Source organism: Diabrotica virgifera, chromosome 8 (assembly GCF_917563875.1).
Source record: "Diabrotica virgifera virgifera chromosome 8, PGI_DIABVI_V3a".
Classification (NCBI taxonomy): domain Eukaryota; kingdom Metazoa; phylum Arthropoda; class Insecta; order Coleoptera; family Chrysomelidae; genus Diabrotica; species Diabrotica virgifera.
In genome coordinates this window covers 79,301,388-79,327,463 of record NC_065450.1, presented here as the reverse complement: position 1 = coordinate 79,327,463, position 26,076 = coordinate 79,301,388, and the positions used below count along the sequence as shown (strand labels likewise).

Below are 26,076 nucleotides of genomic sequence, written 5' to 3'. Positions count from 1 at the left end.
GTCATCTTCCAGTATACGAAGCCGTTCTGTGGTATTATACATACATTGAAAATTATCCATAAGCGGACTATTCGAATTTTTCGAAAAAAAAATTTGTTTTATAAACATAGCTCCTTCATTTTTGGCGTTAAAAAGTTTTTTCAAAAATGATTTTGTATGAGTTTTGAAGAGCTATAAGACTGGGTAAACTAAATTCCGTAAGCTCCCTTAGTTTTTAATTGGGGTGGGTATAAAGGCCTCGAATATGGGGTGTTTGCTCGTAAATAGAGGTTTTAAACAGCTATATTTCACTAACTTTTCATTGTAATGAAAATCTATGTACAAGGGAATTTTAGTTATTAAAAAAGCTACAATTTAGTAGTTTATCATTTTTTTCGTATCTTCAGTATTTTCGGAAATATTTTGAAGTAAACGGTGAAAAATATAAAATTGCAAAAAATCAATTTTTCTTTAAACTCCAATTTTTCTAAAATTAGTCCATTTAAATAGGTCAAACTTCTTAATTGTATTGATAATACAAATATAAAAGAAATTACAGAAAGGTGAAGACCAATTTTCAATTAGGATGGCAGTTAGTGGGTTGTTTTCACTGATTTTTTCGTAGAGAAAAGCAGGTACCGACCTTTTTTTGTTTCAATTTTTACGATAGAAACTTATTATTATTTTTTGAAAGGACTAATTGTATGCTTGAAAAAAGATTATCTAAGTTTTCCTCGAAAAATGCAAAGTTTTCCCGTTATTTGGCTTTGAATATTTCAAATTATACATTTGACGAAAAAAGCTAACTTTTAACGGTAAGACCCCATTTTAACAGTCCCCGTTTCAGCGGTTCTCGATTCCACCGACCCTTTTCAGCAGTCCCCGGTTCAGCGGTACCCATTTCAGCAGTCCCCGTTTCGGCGGTTCTCGATTCCACCGACCCGTTTCAGCGGCGTTTGGTTCTGCAGCATGCTATTTGAGAGGCATCGTTCAGGCAAATGAGTAAAAACAGGACCCTCTTGGGGACAGTAGTTTTAACAATAAAAAATGAACATATAAAATTATTTTTTCTTTTTTTATATGCATTTTTTCATCAGCTTTTCATTGAGCTTACATACAAGCACGGAACATAAAAAATATCTAAGTTATTCTAATTGTTTATAAGCTAAAAATCAGGTCTTTTTCAAACAGTTTTTTTAATAACAATTTCAATAAAATGTTAAATTTTTTTAATACGTCTTAAAATTAAAGTCTCAAATAATCGACTGCGATCTGCTAAATATCTCACAGAGTCACTGTAGGGCAAGAACAGTTGCATAAACAATTGCTCTCTGGGATAAACAAATTGAATAACTTATAAACTATTTGGTCGATCTGGTTGAAATTTAGCACACTTAAATAACTCATTAATTGACATAATTTAAAGTCATTAAATTTTACGTCATTGTGCAAAAAATAGAGTTATTAATATTTATAATTTACTGCAAAAATGAGGGTTTTTTGCAATTATCTTGGTCAATGTTTATATATTACAATATGCTCACCACCAAATTAAAGAACTTTTTAAGATCTACATTTATTTGAAACATTTTTCTCTAAAATGTACAAGAAACGTTTTATAGTCAAAACACTGCTTTTTTCATTCTTTGCAATTGTTTAAAAAAAAAAGCAAAAACAGCTGTACGTCTTCACGGAATTATCATCAGTTATCCCTCATCTAACGTTTAAAACTTTGAAAACCCTGTAGAACATTTTTACCTGAAATCGATGATTTTTTTCCCTATTAACTGGGGTATATACCAGATACTTAGATATTACCTGTATATTTTCAAACAAGAATAGGTTAAAATAATATCCTACAATAAAACTAATTACTTATCATTGTCATATTATTATTTTCTTACTGAGACCGCTCTATTGGGGACCGCGTTTATGGGGACCGCTGAATAGGGGTGAAACCCTTTTAACATGCCGTATCTCGGTTTGCATTGGTCTTAAAGATATTATCCAAAAATAATTTGGTTGTGTTAGGTACTAAAAGATACAATTTTGATATCTACACTTTTTTTGATTAAATGCATATTTTTCGAGGTATTCTTAAAGAATCCTCTAAAAAAGAGTCGATGTTTTCGTCGAAAAACTGTTACTTTCAAGCGCGAGTAACTCGAAAAATATTATTTTTACGAAGAAAATGTAAAAAACATTTTTTCCTTAGAATCACGTTTTACATTGATTTACATGGTTAAAATGTAATAAAAAATTCCCACCCCCGAGATGGGGTGGAAACCACCCCCAAAATTTTAGCGTACAGCGGCATGATATAGAAAATGATCCTTGGACTATTATCTAGCTTTTGTGAAAATTTCAAGTAAATCCATGCTGGACGAAAAAATTGCGAACCAAAATGCTTTATTTCCTCGACTATAGGGTTTTCGGCATTAAATTGATGCAAACAGATTACTCGGAGCTTTTTGGGGTATCTGAACAAGAATACGCCTTCAGAACCAACACCCGCCGCACCTGGTGAACAAAAGCCCTCCAAACTACAGAAAATAACATGCCTTAACAATAACCTTTGGTACCAGGTGGTCCGGAGGTCGGTTCTGATGACGTATTCGTATTCAGCGACCCCAAAACCGCTCTGGGGGTCGGTTCTGATGGCGCATTCGTGTTCAGTGGCAAAATCTGGCTCTTAATATAATTATTTTGACATGTTTATGCACTTGTAGATGCATTTTATACAACTTAAAATGCAATTATGCATTTTCACCTATTTTTCTATTGTAAACTTTTTTCCTAACATTATCCTAAACACAATGCAACAAGTTGCAAGTCTCTAACAGGTGCTGTATTTACAAATCGATTGTTTTCGATGTTTTTAGTGCTAAATGACCTGGTCTATAAGACTGTTTTGTTTTGTTGACTCTTTTAATATAAAGTTGGGATTATTTTTAAATTGTTCGCTACAATGAAAAAAGATGGACAGTGCTTGCACGTCGATGACACTCCAATGTTATAATAGCGAGAGGATTATACCGGGTGTCCCAATAAGAATGGCTCTCGGCCATATCTCAGGAACCATTTACAGTACAGCTTTGAGAAAAAAAAAATTTATTACAAAAGTTGTTCCAGGAAAAGCCTGGAAATTATTTTCATAATTGTAGGTTCACCGCAACAGGGCGTAATTGAATATCAAAAAATTTAAAAATCTAAATTTTACAAAATTTGCCTAATGAAAGTGCACTGGAAGTCCGATGATCGTATTCTTCATAAAATTTTACGTATATTTGATTTCACAAGTTTAAGTCTACCTTTGCAAATAAGAGGTAGGGGTGAGTGGGAACCTTGTGATGAAAAAATGGCTGTAAGTCCGGTTCTGCTAAATCGAATTTTGCAAATTTGATCTTGTTGAAAACAAATATTTTTCGTCAATGTACGAGTTATAATTTTGAACCAGCCTAATAAGTAATATGCCAGCTAGGGAGCGTTATTTAATTTTTTTCAGAACTCTAGTTTTCTTTGGAAAATATTAAATACAAGTATGCATTTTTAATCCAGTATTATAAAATTAGATTAAATTAGCAATGGAATAGCGAAAACCGCATGTCGATACCTTTTTTCTATCTCGAGATATCTTGACGTAAGAAACGTGTAAATTTTAAACATAATTGCTACCGTCACCGGTAAACTAAGTTAAGGAAAAGTAGTGTGCTATGGAAAATACAAAGAAACATTTTCCAGATGTTAACGTATATAAATATAATTAATTAAAACAACAATAAGACAAACAACACAAAATATAACAAATAAATAAACACAGCTACTTAGTGACGACCTAAATGTTCAAATTGTTGCCCATCATTTTCGATGCAAGCATTTACTACATTACTCGAGGAAATATTTCGAGAGCAGAAATTGAGACTGCTGTTCAATCTACTCTAGAAAGAGTAAATGCTTGCATCGAAAATGATGGGCAACAATTTGAACATTTAGGTCATCACTAAATAGTTGTTTTTATTTCTTTGTTATATTTTATAGTGTTGTATGTCTTATTGTTGCTTTAATTAATAGGGATTTTCAGCGCTTCTCATTTGTTCTGAGCCTCTGTCATAATATCGTATAATTCGTGTATAATGTTAATGTACCAACTATGACAGAGGTTCGAAAGAAATGAGAAGCGTTGGAAAGCACTATTATATACGTTGATGTCTGGAAAATGTCCCTTTGTTTTTTTCATAGCACACTACTTTTCCTTAACTTCATTTACCGGTGACAGTAACAGTTACGTTTTTAAATTTACAAGTTTCGTAAGATATCTCGAGATAGAAAAAAGGTATCAACATGCGGCTTTCGCTATTCTGTTGCTAATTTGGTCTAATTTTGTAATTAGGGATTAAAAATGTATACTTGTATTTAATATTTTCCAAAGAAAACTAGATTTCTGAAAAAAATTAAGTAACGCCCCCTAGCTGGCATATTACTTAGTAAGCTGGTTAAAAATTATAACTTTTACGTTAACGAAAAAGAGCTGTTTTCAACAAGACTAAGTTTGCAAAATTCAATTTAGCAGAACCGGACTTACAGCCATTTTTTCATAACAAGGTTCCCACTCACCCACACCTCTTATTTGCAAAGGTAGCCTTAAACTTGTGAAATCAGATATGCGCAGAATTTTATGAAGAATACGATGATCAGATTTCCAGTGCACTTTCATTATGCAAATTTTGTAAAATTTTGATTTTTTAATTTTTGATATTCAATTACGCCCTCTAGTGGTGAGCCTACAATAATGAAAATAATTTCCAGGCTTTTCCCGAGACAACTTTTGTTATAATTTTTTTTTTCTCAAAGCTGTACTATAAACGGTTCCTGAGATATGGCCGAGAGCCATTCTTATTGGGACACCCGGTACATCACATTATAACGAAAGTGATCCTAATTTTTAGTTAAATGCGTCGAGTTTGATTCAAAAGCAATTTTCTTTCTTTTAATTTGTTGTTTTATTTCTTCATTCCACCATGCAGTTTGCTTTCTTTTATTGCTCTTTTTACTTATTCCACATTCTGTCACTGTATTTATTATATCCTCTTTGAAGTGGTTCCATAGTTGTTCTGCGTTTCGACTCTCTATCTTTTCTTTAGTTATTTCCTAGTTTTTGATTTAAGGTCATCAGTTACTTTTTTCATCCCTTTTGGACATCCACAGTATGTCCCTGTAAGTTCAAAACGAGTTAAAGATACCACGTTCTTCGTTCTCTATCCACATCCACAAAGTATATACAGGGTGATTGATTAGTAGGGTAAAGCTCAATAGCTCCGCTATAGTAATAGATAGCAATAAAAGTTAATAACAAAAATTTTAGCCACCTTTCAGCTTCACATTACAAAATTAGTTAGAATGTTACAGGGTGTTCCATAACACAGTGGCAGACCTAACTTATGTTTTTTTAAATGGAACACCCTATATTTTATTTTATATTCGAAATCCTGTTAACTTCTCCATCACAAAAATATAAAGGTTTGTAATGTTATACAGGGTATTTACAAAGTTATAACCAATTTTGTATGAAAATCGTAACAAGTTCAACTCCCTGTATAAATAAAAATAAGCACAACAGCAATGGTTCATTAATGCCATATTTTTTTATTTATTGTCAAAATTTTTAAGAATTATTGATATTGCTAATTTTCTTTATATCAAATACAGGGTGAGTCAAAACGCAAGTACATTATTTTCTCAGTAATGTTAAATGGAACACCCTGTATTTTATATCATTATTGAAAAGTAACATTAACGTACTTTAATTTTTATATAATATTTCCTATGTCCAAATTTATTAGTTTTCGAGATATTTTCATTTTTCAGAGCAAATTATTTTAGGTGTTTAAATTTATCTAAATTTTAAGTAAGCCATGACTGAATTGACAATTGAAGATTACCGATTATCAGTCTGGGAATCATTGTAACACTGTAGTAAATAAAGAAATAAAAATAATTTATTAGTAATACATTTTACAAACAGAAACACAACCACTACATGCAACATTTTTGAAACAATTAAAAACTATCTTTTTATTTAAATGCAACAAATAAACAAAGAAAATTAGTAATAAATTTTACAAAAAAACATACAAACACAAAATACAATATTTTGTGAAGACAATTAAACACTACTTTTGTATGTAAATGTAACAATGTAACAAATAAAGAACGAAACATAATTTATCAGTAATATATTTTGCAAAAAAACAGGTTTGAAAAAATTAGAAGCTACTTTTAATAAAATATTTTTAATATTTAATTACATAAGGTGTTCAAAATTATCTCCTAACACATTTATGTACGCCTAAAAACGATCATTGAATGAGCTACTTTACTCTACGGAGCATTTGTAAATTAACACATCGAAATACACTTTGTATTCTATTTTTCATCTCATCCCTTGTTGTTGGAGGTATTTTATAATCTTCATTATTAACGTAACCCCAAAAAAATCAGTCAAGTTTATTAAATTCTGGTGATTTGGGTGGCCACGCTACTGGTCCATTGAAAAATGAAAATATCTCGAAAACTAATAAATTTAGACATAGGGAATGTTATCTAAAAATTAAAGTACGGTAATGGTACTTTTCAATAGTGATATAAAATACAGGGTGTTCCATTTAAAATTACTGAGAAAATAATGTACTTGCGTTTTGACTCACCCTGTATTTGATATAAAGAAAATTAGTAATATCGACCATTCTTGAAAATTTTGACAATACGTTAAAAAATATGGCATTAATAAACCATTATTGTTTTGCATATTTTTATTTATACAGGGAGTTGAACGATTTTCATATAAAATTGGAAATAACTTTGTAAATACCCTGTATAACATAACAAACCTTTATATTTTTGTGATGAAGAAGTTAACAGGATTTCGAATTTAAAATAAAATATAGGGTGTTCCATTTAAAAAAACATAAGTTTGGTCTGCCACTGTGTTATCGAACACCCTGTAACATTCTAACTAATTTTGTAATGTGAAGCTCAAAGGTGGCTAAAATTTTTGTTATTAACTTTTTTTGCTATCTATTACTATAGCGGAGCTATTGAGCTTTACCCTACTAATCAATCACCCTGTATGTACAGTATGTTGTATCCATATTTATTTTACGAAAAAAAGTTATTCTTTATAAAAAGCTCTGCATGGTCCAAAACCTAAGATTTAACCATCAAATATCAAATTTTTTGAATATTATACGAGGTATGTCAAAAAGTTTGAATTTCACTCAAGAGTAAAGCAGGTTTATTTTTCACAATATTGAAAATTGCTATTATGAAAAGTTGTTTGGAATTAAAAACTATATTCTAGTATGCAATTAGGTACATCCTTCTAATTGAAATTTTTTTTTTTTTTTGAAAAATTATGGATAACTAACATTATTTTCAGATATTTCAATTGTAGATAACTCTTTTATTATTAATTTTACGAAAAAAGTGATTCTTAATAAAAAGTTCTGCATGGTCTAAAACCTAAAATACAACCATATTATGTCAAATTTTTTCAATTTTATACGAGGTATGTCAAAAAATATGAATTTCGCTCAAGAGTAAAATACGTTTATTTTTCACAATATCGAAAGTTGTTATTATGAAAAGTTATTTAGAATTAAAAACTATGTTTCAGTATGTAATTACATCCTTCTAATTGAAATATTCTGAACTATAATAGTATATTAAGTATGGAGAACGGTAAGGGTTTTATACCGATCGAAGACAATTGTTTGGAGGAGGAGCGGAGCGACGACTCCAATTATTGTCTGAGATCGGTTACCCTTAACGTTCGACATGCTTATAACGTTTTTTGCACGATTGATCATTTTTGACTGTTTACCGTGACAGATTTTACCTCAGTAGGTGACATTTACTAGCAACTCGACGGTAAGTAATCCAACTCGACGGTAAGTACTCCAACTCGACGGTAAGTAATTCACTTACCGTCGAGTTAAAAAATATCTTAATTTTAATTTATTTTTTGAAAGAATAAAGAAAACTAACGAATTATTTATTACACAGTAATTTATACAGACGGTTCTAAAAATCAAACAGGAGTAGGATGTGCTATGTATGTGCAAAATACCCATCAACATAATAATTACAAATTATCTAGTATTAGTAGTATTTTTACAGCTGAGATTATAGCCATCGAAAATGCTCTAGAATGGATCAAAGAGAATAATATTGAAAAAGCTGTGATAATAACAGACTCCAGATCTGCAATATATGCAATTGAAAATACTGATTTTAGTTCATATAAATCAAAAATTTTATGTAATATAAAAAATAATTTGTCTAAAGTGGAAGTAGTATTTATATGGGCAAAAGGGCATGCCGGTATACTGGGTAATGAGAAAGTGGATGAGTTGGCCAAAGATGCAATAAAAAAAGGTGAGATACTAACTCACATCTTATCGACAGATGCAATAAATGACGTCAAAGTTAGAATAAATAAAATATGGAAAAAAGAATGGAAAAATATTACAAGCATGTCAAAAAATTTATATTTTTCTTTACATCAAGAACTTCCTCCGCCACCTGAATACATTTTTAAATATAACCTGCCAAAGCAAGATATTTCTACTATCGTCAGATTAAAAACTCGACACGGGAAATATGAGGCACATCTGCACAAATTAGGAATAATTAATTCATCAGTATGTTTTTGTGATAATGTTTCGATTAGAGATTTAAACCATATTTTCTTGGAATGCAAAATTAACGAGAGATATATAAATCAATTATATTACAATTTACGACAAACACAAGTTCATTTTCCAATTAGTATAGAATATCTACTAAGTTGTCATAAAATGGAAATATTTAAATTACTCATAAACTACTTGAAATAAACAAATATAATCATTTAAGTGAAATACGTATAAATATAACAAAACTAATAAATTGAGGTAAAAATAAAATAAAAATCTGTGGCTAACGGACTCGCATCCAAGCCATTTTTTCACACACACACACACAATTATTTATTAATATTGAAACTTCTTAGGCCTATAGCCAACATTTTTTCTCTTCAAATACGCGATCAAAGTTGAAAACTTGGAAATATCAATGCCTTCATAAAGAAAAACGGTGGATTTAATCATTGAATATTCTGCCCAGAGGCTTCCAGGAGCTTTCAACTGCATATGTCTTTGAACGAAATATGCCAATAGAGTCTTTTCTTCGATTCTTAAATTCTTGCCTTCGCACCATTTTTTAAAACTTTGGTAGGTATTTTGATAACGGATTTTGGATTTTTCGGGAATAATTACGGAACACCCTTCTTCCCAAACCCGTTCAATTTCTTCAAATTCACTTTCGCTCATATTTTAATTTATAATAATCAAAATTGTATTAAAATTATTGACAACTAAATAAAAACTCAATTCTCCATTGTTGTTATGCACCCTAGTTACTACCTAACAACCAAAGTATCTATCTTGATAAAATGAATAAAACTAGTCAATATGACGAAAATGTTTAATTTTATAATTTATAATGGTATCAATCGTGCAAAAAACGTTATAAGCATGTCGAACGTTAAGGGTAACCGATCTCATACAATAATTGGAGTCGTCGCTCCGCTCCTCCTCCAAACAATTGTCTTCGATCGGTATAAAACCCTTACCGTTCTCCATACTTAATATACTATTTTGCACGATTGATACCATTATAAATTATAAAATTAAACATTTTCGTCATATTGACTAGTTTCATTCATTTTATCAAGATAGATACTTTGGTTGTTAGGTAGTAACTATGGTGCATAACAACAATGGAGAATTGAGTTTTTATTTAGTTGTCAATAATTTTAAGTACAATTTTGATTATTATTAATTAAAATATGAGCGAAAGTGAATTTGAAGAAATTGAACGGGCTTGGGAAGAAGGGTGTTCCGCAATTATTCCCGAAAAATCCAAAATCCGTTATCAAAATACCTACCAAAGTTTTAAAAAATGGTGCGAAGGCAAGAATTTAAGAATCGAAGAAAAGACTCTATTGGCATATTTCGTTCAAAGACATATGCAGTTGAAAGCTCCTGGAAGCCTCTGGGCAGAATATTCAATGATTAATCCACCGTTTTTCTTTATGATGGCATTGATATTTCCAAGTTTTCAACTTTGATCGCGTATTTGAAGAGAAAAATTAACAAATTGTACCATAAGTTTCAATATTAATAAATAATTCGTTAGTTTTCTTTATTCTTTCAAAAAATAAATTAAAATTAAGAGATTTTTTAACTCGACGGTAAGTGAATTATGTACTTACCGTCGAGTTGGAGTACTTACCGTCGAGTTGGATTACTTACCGTCGAGTTGCTAGTAAATGTCACCTACTGACATAAAATCTGTCACGGTAAACAGTCAAAAATGATCAATCGTGCAAAAAGGTACTTTACCTTTGATCTAAATTTATCTTTTTTAACATACCTCGTATAAAATTGATAAAAATTGATATAAGATGGTTGTATTTTAGGTTTTAGACCATCCAGAACTTTTTATTAAGAATCACTTTTTTTCGTAAAATTAATAATAAAAGAGTTATCAGAATTGAAATAACTGAAAATAATGCTAGTTATCCATAATTTTTCAAAAAAAAATTTTTTTTTCAATTAGAAGGAAGTAATTGCATATTAGAATATAGTTTTTAATTCCAAACAACTTTTCATAATAGCAATTTTCAATATTGTGAAAAATAAAGCTACTTTACTCTTGAGTGAAATTCAAACTTTTTGACATACCTCGTATAACATTCATAAAATTTGATATCTGATGGTTGAATCTTGGGTTTTGGACCATTCAGAACTTTTTATGAAGAATAACTTTTTTTCGTAAAATTAATAATAAAAAAGTTTTCCATATGGATACAGAAAATATATACATACAGGGACATTGGGACATACTGTATATACTTTGTGGATAGAAAACGAAGAACGTGGTATCTTTTACTCGTTTTGAACTATTGCTCATACTCGTTTATACAGCGGATTTAGACGATGCGATAAATGCGACAATTCATCGTGACCATAAATCGCTGCCATTTATAGATTTTTTTATTACGTTACATCGCAGCGATAAATCGCTACTATGTACCGTTTACACACGACGATAAATTGAAACAACTGCCTTATTCTGGTATATCGTAATAATTTTACTACCAAACTTCTTCTTTTTCCTTCTTGCATGTAGTTTAAAGCCTGTTTCTTCTTCAATATTAGTCTCCTAAATTGTTTAAATTATCGCACCATCTTTTTCTTGGTCTGCCAATACTTCTTCGTCCATTTGGTGACTTATCATTCTCGTGCTATTCGTACTATCCTATCTGCTATTCTACTAATGTGTTCGTTCCACTCCTGTTTCCGTTTTGTCACCCATCCATTTATGTCTTCTACATTGCATGCCCTTCTTATGTTTTCGTTTCTCTCCCTATCCAACAGACTTTTCTCTGATATTCGTCGAAGCATTTTCATCTCTGTTGTTTCTAGTAGTCGACTCGTTTTAGATGTGTCAGGTCTTGTCTCCGCCGTGTATGTCAATATAGGTCTAATTGCTGCTTATAGATTCTTGCTTTTGTGTCTTGTCTTAGGTGTTTGTTCTTCCAGATTGTGTCATTAAGGTGAAACAGTAGCGATCAACAGGTAGCGAAAACGCGTTCCAAGATTGCGGCTGTAGTTTTGAATATTTTTTCGAGATATTTGGCACACGTATTCTTAATATAATAAAGAATGGCGGTACAGAGCCCAATTTGAAAAATATATTAATATGTGGAAATTACTCAGTAATTAAATACAATATTAAAAAAGCGAGCCTGTACCGCCATTAAGAAGAACAAAAAATTCACTTTCTTCAAATAAACTTTTTTGTCCGATGCCTAGATTTTGTGTCATTTTGGAACTACTAATGAAATAAAAAATTTTAGTAGTTCCCAAATGACACAAAATCTAGGCATCGGATAAAAAAGTTTATTTGAAGAAAGTGTATTTTTTTGTTCTTCTTAATGGCGGTACAGGCTCGTTTTTTTAATATTGTATTTAATTACAGAGTAATTTCCACATATTAATATATTTTTCAAATTGGGCTCTGTACCGCCATTCTTTATTATATTACGAATACGTGTGCCAAATATCTCGAAAAAATATTCAAAATTACAGCCGCAATCTTGGAACGCGTTTTTGCTACCTGTTGATCGCTACTGTTTCCTCTTAAGATATCCCGTCGCTTTACTTGCTTTTAAGCTTTGTTGTCGTACTTCCTCTTCAACATCTCCGTATCTGGTTATATCTATTCCCAGATATCTAAACCTTGCTTCCTGCTTTATTATTTTCTCATCAATTTCGATTTTACATCGTAGTGGGTATTTAGATGTTGTCATACATTTGTTTTTTTCTGCTGATATTATCATATTGTATTTCTTAGCTGTTGTATTGAATATGTGTGTTAATCTTTGGAGATCGTCTTCTGTCTCGGCGATTAATGCGGCGTCGTCTATTTGTATTTCTTTGTTCCTCATTCTGCTTCTATTATTTCGTCCATTATTATATTAAAGAGAAGTGGACTTAAGGAAAATTTAAGAAAATCGCGAAAAAAGTGTAAGACGTCTTCGACTTGGATGCGATCGAAAGCCTTTGTCAGGTCTATAAAACATAAATATGCTGGTTTATTGTACTCGATGGCCTTTTCTGTGATGTGTCTCAGTACAAATACGGCGTCTACGCAGGATCTTCCGGATCTAAATCCTTGTTGTTCATGTGATAAAATTGTTAGTTTATTGATTTTGTTGGTTAGGATTTTTGTGGTTAGCTTAAGTGCGGTGTTCAGTAGATTTATACCTCTATAATTGTTGGGGTCTTCTTTGTCTCGTTTCTCCATGCGTCTGGTATGTTGCAGTGCAATATTAATTTTTGTATAAGTTTTGTCATCTCTAGGGTTATACTTTCTCCTCCGTATTTTAGAAGCTCGTTGGTTATTCCGTCTGGTCCTGGTGACTTTCTATTTTTGAGTGAGTTTATGGCTATCTCTACTTCCTGAAAACTGATTTCAATTTCGTGTCTTAATTCAGGTAGGTTACTGTTTTGATTATTATTTTCCTTTCCCTTAAACAGTTCCGTCAATTATCTTTCCCATTCGTTTGCTGGTATGTTATTGTATTCCTACAATTCTGCCATTTCTTTCTGTTGGTTTTTTAGAAGTCGCTTTCTACCAAACTTAATATTTTTAAAACAAAATGCAGAAAAACGAATGGCAGTAAATAGAGAACCGCATTAAATTTTGATTGACTTAACGACAACAATGTATGACGATATTCCGGTTAAAATATTATTAGCATCTCATCGCTACCACCTTACTAAAAGCAGTTAGAAATGTATAAGGTAGCATAAATAAAACGAAAATAACATTAAAATAAACCAATTTTGGATATCAGAATGACTCCTGCAAGGCTATGTCATATTTTATTTAATAAGGAACTGCAACGAGGCGGATGTAGACTAGACCAGGGCGGATCTGTTTTGAAATGGATGTGAGATGTGGCATGACTTATCCTCTCTCTAAAATAGGTTGTGAATACACTACTCTAAAAAAATAACGCATTAAATGGGTCATTTCTGATGTCTCGAATTTCCTAAAGGTGTGTTCCGATTGAAGTGATTTTTTTTAATATGTTCTAGACTTATTCTTTAACAATATCGCTGTCATAATATTGTTGCTAAACAGGTAAATTTTCATTGTATACCGGGTGGACCAATCAAACTGTGTTTTTTTTTCTCAAAATTCGCAACACCCTGTGGAATATTCCAGCGTTTATAAAATACTGAAATTAAAACTCAACTATAGCCTCATATTTTCTCAACATTCTGTTTTTTTATGCAATCGCTTATTTTAGATAATAAAAAAAGTTAAGTACGTACTTTAACAACTAGCCATCAATACAGGATGTGCAACAAACTTTAAAGGTTAATTCTACATGAAAAAGAAATGATAATTTGCTTTATAAATTTTATTTTTTTAGTTTGCTTTATGTCTGCAAATGCTTCGTTTAGCAAATACGGAGTGTTGAAATTTTTCTTACAAACTGAAGATTTATTTATTGATCTAAAATCGATTGAGATATGCAAATGAAATTTGGTGGATTTTAAGAGGTAGTTATTGCGCATTTTTTTATATACAATTAAGAATTTTATATTCACCATTGGCGTGCATATGGGTAATATGACCGAATTTACACATTCCCACCAACGTTCGTGCGTACCTACTATGCTAAAATCGATTTGGTTAAAATAGTAAGAATGTAGCTGATCTATAATCATCTGTCAAGTGAATTTGTTGGGAATAAAATGAAAACAACATTGATAAAAAGTATTACTAAAGAACAATACGAGATTTAAAGATTTGTTACTTCATGCATACCACAGATTTGCCAATAATTTACAACACTCGAATATGGATTGTAACAATTTTAGAACCATGACATTGTTCTTTGTTATTAAAATAAAATATTATCAGATAAATTTTTAGTTTGAACAAAGCTTTAAAATTAAGTACCTTCTAACGATGAATTTAATCAGTAATTATTGTATTTCCATTTACAGTGATTTCAGTTATTTTCCATCCATGTAATCTTAGAACAAGAAGTTACAAAAGAGATTAAAAATAATTGCAAAGAAATTGAGAGGCACTCTGGGCCAAAATTAACCGCTCACCTTAAAAATGGGTCATTTTTTATGTCTCGTATTTCCTAAATCTGTTGTTCGATTTAAGTGATTTTTCTGACATGTTATTATAGCCTTACACTGTTACTAATAAACCAAGTATACGCTCTGAGCTTCGCTGATGTCGCTCCTAGTGGATTACTAATTCAACTTTCACCGGTAATTTTTAAATTTATTATTTAATTGTTATCGCTTAATATTTACAACGCTAAAAAGTAATTAAATTGTAATAGATTTTTTTAAGATTTTGCCAATTATTTTGACGTTCTTTTGATGAAATATTAATTTATTACTTCGGATACTTTCACAATTATCGTGAAGATGGCGCTAAGATTAATAGATTAATTTATAATTACATATTACGGAACATTAAAAAAACGTAAATTCAGTATTTAAAACGTAAGTATATTTAAGGTAAAAATATATACCACAGCTTTGACCAACTAAGATTTTTTTATAATTAATGTTTTTAATTTTAAATTAATCACTTTGACATTTATGTCAAATTTCCAGTAAACGTTTACAAACTTGTCACTACTGGCGCTGGCGAATTTATAAATAACCTTTACTGGAAATTTGCTTTTTGGCGTTATGCATTAAGAGTTGCATTTTATAATAGCTTTTAAATGTCTCACGAAAGTTTTTGTATTAAAGAGTGTCGAAATACTGGTTACAATAGTAACTGTGTATTCTAAAACTTTCCTGTCGCTAAGGTTAAGGTGATTCAACGACAAAAAGGGATTGATGCAATTAGAAAAAAAGGAAGTAAACACAATTTTAATTTTAAACGGTAGAAAAATTTGAGCTAAAGGATCAGTTAGTACACTCTCGAATTTTGACGGTTTCAATTTTACAATCCAATCCTAAAACAAAATTTGAATGCGTGCAGATAACGACCAATCACAGAAAACGTAGGATGCCGTTAACTGTCATTCATAAGTTAATATTTAAGAATAGAAGTATTATACTATAATTATATTAAATTATTATACTTTTTTGCAGAATATATTTTTTCTAATATTAGTTGTCAACATAAACGTCAAAACGATAAGCAAAATCTTAAAAATAATCATAATGAATAATAAATTCTGTACTTACTAGTATTAATTATCCATTACAATCCAATTACTTCTTTACGTTGTAAATATTACACGATAAGAATTAAATAATAAGTTTGAAACAACTATTATTTGCTTTTCTACTGTCCTCTTTAAAATTCCGGCCGAAATAGGAACACTAGTCAACCGTTAGATGGCGATAGCAGCCATACCAGTAAAACTCACAGAGTATAGGCAACACTTTTTCTTTCCAGAAAATTTCCGGTAAAAGTTATACTAGTAATCCTGTAGGTAGGTGGCGATACCAGCGAAGCTCGGAGCGGATAAGGGTTATACCACGTTATACTGAGAATAAATCAGGTATGGGCAAAATCACTACCAATAAACATGGAATAACTTAGATATAGGTTATACTTGGTGTAAAAATTTAGTCCAAGTTTATACCGACCCACACCTTTTAAGTCGGGTATAACCTATTTTATGAATAGCAATGTCATCAGTGGCAAAAATATATTATCTTTTGATTTATTTTGTGAGTAATTATAATAAAAAGTAGTAATAAAAAGTAAAAAGTTTTGTGAGTAGTTATAATAAAAAAAGAATGTGTGTGTACTTTGTACGCACGTAAGAAGTTATACTTCTATTATATGATTATATGATTATAAACGAAATTAATATACTTTTTATTTATATTTTATTTAAATATTAAATTAATTTATACTTACTACTTCTCAAACATTTTTATTAAAACAGTGCCAAAAATTAAAATAATAAAAAAATAAAACACACACAAACACATTAAAAATGCCACAAATGATTTCTGAACATTAATTGTCGGAAAAATTTTTAACTAAATACGTATTTTCTGAAAATAAAATTATATAATAAATATACTTACAATCATAAAATGTATAAAAAAAAATAAAAAAATAAAAGTTTCTATTGGGATTCGAACCAACTTACCACGCGGCTGGTATTTGCGTTGTATTGGGATCCACTCGCATTAAAACTTCGCCACAGAGACAGCTTGTCATTATGTGCGAAGATCGTCTAACTAAACAGATTAACCTTTTGACATTTTTAACTTATGTAAATCAAATTATTTTGATTTTGAATTGAAATGGTTTAGAATTGAAAAAATACAACAAAACATAGAGTAAGAAAACAATATATTAGGTGAATATTGATAGAAATTTTGATGGTAATCAAATTATGTAAATAAAAGTATTACATACATTATTATGTATTTTGGTAGGTTCAAGGTAGGTATCGGAGCCCGTATAACGACTAATAAATTTCGCAATCACTTGCGTCGTGCAAAGTGGCTATGTTCAAATATCATAACAAAATTTGATCAACTATTTATAAAACACTTACCAGTGAAAGATTCTTTAGCTTTGAATAAGCGAGATCTGCGGCACTCATACTAGTCACAGTTTGATGAGCTTTCACATTGGCATGCAACAATCATCTCTTCTATGTAAATAAGTCCAAAAATATAATATGAAAACTATTTAAAAAGGCAGTATAACCATTAACTAACTTTTTGTTTGTTGTTTCTCTTCCTACAAATCTTAAAACGCAACAAGCATACATTATAACCAAACCACAGTCCCACAGCTGCCATATTGGATAATTTTTGTCATGTCATTTGAACATCCAATCAGAACAAAGTTATAATGCGCATGCGCCCGGTCGCTAGGTTTTCCCATATAAAATTTCACCGTCATTACGCCCGTAAAGAAGTATAACTTCAAAAATGTGTTTAAGAGGTGTTGTGGCTGTCAAAGAAGTTGATAATTTAATTAACATGATAGAAAATACCCGAAAAGGAAACTTTTCAAAGATAGAATAAATCCCTTTTCACAATACACCGGTAAGGAACTCGGAATTAAATATCAGTTTTTCTAAAAGTGGTGTAAGGTTTTTAGAAAAATTAGGTGATTCACTTATTTGAATTTGATATTGCATGAAAAGTTGAGTCAAACAGTCCATTTAATGCACAAAAAATTTCAAAATGATTCGTCAATTAGTTTAAATTTTAGTCCATTTGTTTATCCCAAAGAGCTATTTTTGCAATGTTATTGTTCAGAAAATAATAATGATTATAGCAATTCTGTGGAAAGCACATGACAAAAGAATACTGGTATTTTAAACGTATTTAAAAAAATCAATAAAAACTCATTTTTATCATTCCGAAAACATTTTACAAAAGTAGAGTAAATTTTGGCTTATAAACAATTTGAATAACTCTGTTAATATTGACTGTGGACGAAATCTACTTTGGGATTTAAAAAGCTGGTATTTTTACACGAATTTTCAAAAAAAAAACTTTCGCCTACGGCCTAGGTTAATTTGGTTTGTCAGTTACAGAGAAAAATCAAAATTGACATATTTGACACAATATATCATTATTCTATGTATTTGTGGAGAAGATTGCGACGTTGCCAAACTATTATTTCGGAATAAAGTTGGAATACTTTATGCTTACAGTCCCTGGCCATATTATTATGATCACCTATGAATTTTTACAAAAATCAACTATTCCACTAGGTACGTTTTGTTTAAAATATGATTTTTAAATTTCATTTTGTTGTGCAATGTTAATGTTATGCATTAACTATAATATATTTAATAATAAACAGCAATAAAATATTTGTAAATATTACATATTTAGGTATATTTTTTTAATATTGTGTTCAACTTCTCACCTTAATCAGATGGAAAATATTTGGGAGCTTTTAAAACGAGAAATTTCCGATGAAAAGGTCACCAACGAAATTGTTTTGATTAAAGGACTAATATATCGTTGTAACCACAATGCCAAATTGAAGTAAAAAAAATTAACTGCATTTAAGTATGCCAAGACGGGTACTAGCGGTAATCAAAGTTAGAGGGGGCTCAGCAAAATATTGAAAAAACAAAAATATGTGATATTTTTAAATGTTTTATTGGTGTTTATTATTAAATATAATACATTTAATAATAAACAGCAATAAACCATTTGAAAATATCACATATTCGTATTTTTTTAACATTTTGCTGAGCCCCTCTAAATTTGATTACCACTAGTACTCGTCTTGACATACCTTGAATGCAGTTAAATTTTTTTTGCTTCAATTTGTCATTGTGTTTTCAACGATATATTAGTTCTTTAATCAAAACAATTTCGTTAGTGACCTTTTTATCGGAAATTTCTCGTTTTAAAAGCTCCCAAATAATTTTCCATCTGATTAAAGTCTGAAGTTGAACAAAATATTAAAAAAATATAAATATGTAATATTTTCAAATATTTTATTGCTGTTTATTATTAAATATATTATAGTTAATGAATAACATTAACATTGCATATCAAAATTAAATTTAAAAATCATATTTTAAACAAAACGTACTTAGTGAAATAGTTGATTTTTGTAAAAATTCCTAGGTGGTCATAATAATATGGCCAGGGACGGTATATCTAACTTATACCGAGTTTATTAGTAACAAATTATTTTCGTACTTATATACCTTATACTTAGAATTACTATTCTAGATATAAATACGGAATAACCTCAGAATACGAGTGTGTTATTAGTAACAGTATATTTCTTTAACAATATCGCTGTAATAATATGGTTGCTAAACAGGTAAATATTCATTGTATATCGGGTGTACGAATCAAACTGTGTTTTTTTCTCAAATTTCGCATCACCCTGTGGAGTATTCTAGCTATAAAATACTGAAATTAAAATCCAACTGTACTCTCATGTTTTCTCAACATTCTGTTTTTTGATTCATTCGCTTATGTTGGACCATAAAAAAAAATTAGGTACTTTAACAACTAGTCATGTTTTTCATCAATTCAGGGTGTTTTTAAATTAAGGGGCAATTTTGCATTGTGCATGAAAAAATAATGACAGTTTGCTTTATAAACTTATGTCCGCAAATACTTCGTTTCCGAGATAGGGGTGTTGAAATTTTTCTTACAAACTGACGATTTATTTATTGCTTTAAAACCTGTTGATATATGCAAATGAAATTTGGTGGGTTTTAAAAGGTAGTTCTTGCACATTTTTTGATATACAATTAGGAATTTAATATTAACCATTGGCGCGCGTACGGGTAATATCTAATATGACCCTTAAGTGCGCCAATAGTGAACATAAAATTCTTAAGACTAAGTTTTCACTCTAATGGCATATAACATATCCCACCAGAATGAAAACAATGGGAACCTTCTCGAAATTGAAAATGGTTATTCATTTTTGATAAAATTCTTAATTGTATGTCAAAAAATGTACAATAACTCCCTCTTAAAACCCAGCAAATTGCACTTGCATGTCTCAACCGGTTTTAGAGAAATACATAAACAAATCATCAGTTTGTAAGAAAATTTTCAACACCCCAGCTCGGAAACGATGCATTTGCGGAGATACGTTTATAAAGCAAACTGCCATTACTTTTTCATGTAGTTAAAATTTGCCATACTTATTTAATGTATTTAACACCCTGTATTGATGAAAAACAAGGCTAGTTGTTAAAGTATTTAACTTTTTTAGTATCCAACATAAGCGAATGAATGTTAAGAAAACAAGGCTATAGTTGGCTTTTAATTGCGAACTTAAAACAAATCACAGTTTGATTGGTACACCTGGTATACAATGACAATTTATCTGTCTAGCAACAGTATTATTACAACGATATTGTTAAAGAATAAGGCTATAACGTATTAAAAAAATCACTTAAATCGGACAACAAATTTAGGATATTCGAGACATTGAAAATGAACAATTTTTATGGTGATGCGTTAATTTCTTGGAGAAGTGTATTAATTTTCTTATTACAATTGTCGTTTATGCTCAAATAGTAGAGGTTTATGATATTATTATTATTTTTTTTTTAGACCATAACGGGGGCAATGTCGACGCTTAGCCCACCAGTAGCTTTAGAAAAACCAGAAAACCAAGTCAGAGTGGATTGGATTCAGGATTGCGCAACAGGTCCTGATTTTGACTATCCTCCAGAATTTTATGATCACACTGAGGCCCTTTGGAAGGACAGAGGTGTACAGGTAAGAGGTAAATGTATGTCGTGCACGTGCAAGTGTTTTTCAGAAAATATGATCTCTCTTATTTCGCATTCAATATATCTGTACCTGAGAGCTAAACTGTATTAACTCACAAAATTGAAATTTTACAGAGAGCAGTTTAAAAGAAATATAAAGAGTAAATTTTAAATAAAATTTTTATTTCTTTTCCTTCAGATATGTGATAAACATTATTTGATAAGTATAAATGGTACTGTATATTACTGTTTTTGTTATTTTTATACCTCTTTAATTTTTTGAAAAAACATGGGGTTAAAATAATCTGGAGATAATACGATACATGAGACAGAATTTAGTCAAAAACACTTCTTTTTTTATTTAAATGAAATAAACAATATCTATAAAACAAAATGAGTAAACAAAACTAACGAAAAACGAAACTTCAAGTATCATGAGTGTTGTTCACTTCAATTATTTTGGAAAAATGTTATAAATCCTCATCTACTTTATCAGTGTGGGATAAATTTTTATAAAAATTATGAAATTCCTTTGGCTTATCGTGAATCACAGGTAGGGCCGCAGGAAACACAACACACAACACACCTAGGATTTCTGTTAAGATCAACAGATGGAAATGTTTCCGAACTAAAATTAGTTTTGAAAAAAGTAATCCTAAATTATCGCTACATACTTCTAAGTGGACAATATCTGACATACGAAAGTCTATATTCTGCTGAGTTTTTTTCCTTATAATAAAAGATGAACAGTTGTTATTGTAAAGAGTCTTAAAATCCTTGAAGACATTTAGTTCTACTTCCATTTATTTTCCACAGAATACTGACTACCAGTAGCACACCGCTGTTACATCGTTCCATGGAGTTAATACTTCTTACAGGTGCAAGTGATAAATAACATTTTATCACAAAATCAGTTCGGCTTTTTAAATAATAAATGCACCACTGATGCCATGTTTTCTGTACTAGATGAGGTTTATCAAGCACTGAACAATAATCTTCACACTGCCACCGTTTTTTGTGACTACGCCAAAGCTTTTGATTGTGTAAATCACATCATTTTGATAAAAAAAAACTAAATTTCTACGGAATTCGAGGTATTTCTTTGAATTGGTTCCAACCTTACGTAGATGATAGGAAACAACTGGTTAGAGCAAATGATACAGACTCTAGTCTCAAAAACATTGTATGTGGGGTACCTCAAGGATCAGTATTGGGTCCTCTACTTTTCTTTATCTTTATTAATGACATCACTAGTTTAAAAATCGATGGAAAAATCTTTCTTTTTGCTGGTGATACCAGTATCACCAGGAGCAACTCAAATATTGCAACTCTTCATGCTACTATAACTTCTGATCTACTTACAATAAAAACCTGGTCTGACTCTAATTTACTCTCATTTAACGTAGATAAAACAGTAGCATTATCTTATAAAGGAGCTCTCCAACCCTTACCTCTTAATAACAGCCAGATCAGTACTGTTGATTCTGTAAAATTTCTTGGTATTTTTTAGACAGCAACCTTAAATGGTCCCTCCATATTAATTTGTTAAGGAAGAAACTATCTTCAGCTTGCATGCTATAAGATCTGTTTCGAATGAACTCAATTTAGCATCTTCCAAAATAACATGTTTTTCTTTGTTTGAGTCACATCTTTGTTATGGTCTTCCTTTTTGGGGTTCTGGTACAGCTGCCCAATTCGATGTTATTTTCAAATTACAAAAAAGAGCAATAAGATATCTGTTTGGTCTCAGAAGAACAACACATTGTAGAAGTTACTTCAAAGATCACAGAATTTTAACCCTTCCATCTTTATATATTTTAGAAACTGTTTGCTTAATTCGTAAACATCTACATGTCTTTCCACCAAGACCTAATCATGACTACTTCACGAGAAATTCTACCTTTGACGTCTATTTACCGACCCCGTCATCTGATTTAGTAAAGAAATCTATATAATATTCCGCAAAAAAACTTTACAACCATCTCCCTCTACAACTTAAATCTGCAGCATCTTTCCCCAAATTCCGTAAACTGACAAAGGCTACCTATCCGAAAGACCATATTATGCAGTAGAAGATTTTCTTAATCAATAACTAAGAAATTACAGCACCCTTTGCACAAGTAGTATTTTTATTGTTATTTTTCATCTGTATTTGTGTGTCATATGCAGCAGCTTAACTTTTAAACTTAATTACTAGGTAGACTATGCAATTTGCAATTTATTTAAATTTTTAAATTTTGCAATTGATTAACTGTTTAACTTCGTTATTATTATTTTTTAATTTATACTGACGATTTATGTAATTTTAGTAAATTGAATTGTTATTGTTTTGTTTTCTTGACTTTTTGTAAGCTTTGTCGATAAAATTGTACAATTTTTCATGACAATAAAGCATATTTCTATTCTATTCTATTCTAACTCCACTAATACTACTGATCATACTTTTATTTTGCTGAGTATTAAGTGTAAACGACCGTTTAGCTCGGAACTACTAAGGGACTTAATACACTTTAACATTGCCTATCTTTGGAACCACATTAAATTACGTAGAAAGTGAAATAATGCAATTTTTCAAAAAAAAAAAAAATGGAGTTAATACGGTTTAGCTCTGAGGTACAGATATAAAGAATCGATCATATTTTCTTGATACTAGGGCTATCCAGAAATTTCGTTACGATTTGATCTGTAGCCGCTAGGAGCAGGGCTAGCGCGGCCAATTTAGCATCGTGGTGTTCCTCCGTTCAGTAGCTGTCTAGTCATGCTAGCGCAAATTCACTGTCTCTTCTCGTTATTTTATAACAGCTGTTTGAAATGTTTGCCGCGATCGAAAGCCCCGATAATACGGTTCTTCTTGGCTAAAAACAACAAACCAATTGAAATTTATCGTGAAATTTGTGCTGTTTATGAGAACTATCACTGAAGGTGGAGTGCGTCAATGGTGAATTAAATTAAAAAATCGCCGAATTAATGTGCATGATAAAGAACGAAGTGGACGGCCAAGCGTTGTGACTGATGACTTTGTCTCAGTTCAAGTGGGAGGTGTTTCCTCCCACGTGTTTCGAGCAATGAAGAACTGGCTTGCAACGCAGCGCTTTGATGACGATGCGGAGCTAAGGGACGGCTTTGAACACCTGGTTGAAGTCTCAGGCGGCAGAACCTCTATGATAGGCTAGTTCAACGCTCTGATAAGTGCCTGAATTTGTTGGGAGACATGTATAAAAATAGTATTTGAGTGTCTCTTTCAAATGTATATAGTAAAATCTTTTTCTTGTACTTGTTTTGTTTTCTATTCCAAAACGTGACATACTTTCTGGATAGTCTGATACAATATGTTTAGTGTTTGATTAGATATAAGCGAATGAAGGAAACTCTAAAATCGGCAACATTGCTTAGTCCACTGTCGTTATTTAAACATGCTGTATAACTTTAGAAAATAATGTTAGGAACTGTTCCCTTCTTCATCTTCTTCTTTTTATATAGATATGGCTGTCTGTTTTTTCAATGTGCCTCCAATAAGTTGTTCCATCGTTTTCATGGTCTTTAAATTTACATCTAATTGGATATGCTGTTATAACCATGCATTTTGTCATTTTTGGGGAAATTGACATGTTAAGTTTTCTGGCGGTTATATAGTTTGGGCTGATTATTATCGGAGAATAGGCCATTTTTGGGAAAAGTTATTTACCAGCAATTTTATTGCTGGAATCGAATTATCCTATATATTAATAATATAGGTATGCAAAGTCCTCAGATAGTGTGCTACTTTTTTTATAAACAAAATGGCGCACGAAAATCGTGTTTTTTTCAATTATTGCTCTATAACTCCGAAGATTTTAACTTTACAACAAAAACACTCAAGTAAAAATTCACCGTGATTAAATTCTGCATAGAGACGTGTTTTTCCCGATCTGCTCCGACGAAAATTTTCCTCGGAAAATGCGGGTTTTCCCAACAAAATCTTTAATTTTCAAATAAAGTTTTAGATAAGTAATTATCTACCAATAATTAAATAATTTGGTGACTTAAAAGCCTTCTTGGTTTAGATTATAGTTCCAGAAGCTGGTGAAAATTAAACGAATATTTTAGCCACAATTCAATTGTTAATTAATAATTTATGGTCGCAATAATAACCAAACTAATTATGATACACTGAAAACTTTGAAATCTTATAAAGATGAGATGCCTATTTAACGTTGTGTCGACAAAATATAAATTTTTTATTTTTTTGCATAATCTTTAAATGTTTAAAAAAATAGTTATAAACAAATTAACGTTTCTCAGAAAGTTTTTATTATATTATAATTTTAAAAAATAGCTAAAATGCGCATTTCAAGTATCTTGAAAATGAATGCTTTAAAACTTTTTTGCAACCATTTGCAAAAAAGTTATAACACAGCAAAGTAAACATACGATTACTACGGTGTTTATAATTTTTTTAATTCTTTCAAAGCGTAGAAGTGAGTTTAAAGTACAAGCTAATTATTTACAAAAAAATATCGATTATAAGTTTAATGGTTATATTTTAATTAAAGATTATAAATATATTTTTTTGTAATTTACACGCGCAAAAGTAGAATAATACAGTACTGTAGCTAAAATTTTCACTCGGAGCGACGACCGGCGGCCGCGCGACGTACACTTTTAATAAATAATGTATGCTGCGTGTCAGTCGCTTCGAGTGAACATTTTAGCTCCGACTCTGTATCAGGCCTACTTTTGCGCTAAAAATTACAAAAAAAAAGTATTTTTAATCTTTGATTAAAATATAACCATTGCACTAATTTTTGACATTATTTGTGAGTAATTAGATTGTACCATAGACTCACTTTTAAGCTATGAAACAATTAAAACAAATTATAAACAACGGAGAAATCGTATATTTACTTTGCTGTTTCATAACTTTTTTGCAAATGGTTGGAAACATTTTTTAAAGCATTCATTTTCAAGACCTATGAAATACTCATTTTAAGTATTTTTAAAATTAGAATATAATAAACAATTTCTGAGAAATGTTAATTTGTTTATAACAATTTTTTTAAACATTTAAAGATTATGCAAAAAAATGTAAAATTTATATTTTGTCGACAAAATATTAAATAGGCATCACACTTTTATAATCTTTCTAAGTTTGATCAATGCCTCATGATTTTTTTGGTTGTTATTGCGACTGTAAATTGTTAATTAAAAATTGAATTGTTGCTAAAATATTCGTTTCATTTTCACCGGCTTCTGAATTTATAATC

At 30.5% G+C, this 26,076-nt stretch overlaps 1 protein-coding gene across 2 annotated transcripts in view; it reads left to right on the top strand.

The window, feature by feature from the left end:
• Positions 1 to 26,076, top strand: part of LOC126890372 (guanine nucleotide-binding protein G(s) subunit alpha) — a 149,281-nt gene that overhangs the window by 59,394 nt on the left and 63,811 nt on the right. For both annotated transcript variants that reach the window (XM_050659250.1, XM_050659249.1), the window contains exon 3: positions 20,673 to 20,840. In XM_050659250.1, coding sequence (XP_050515207.1) covers positions 20,673 to 20,840 — 168 coding nt within the window. The remainder of the gene's footprint in view (positions 1 to 20,672; positions 20,841 to 26,076) is intronic.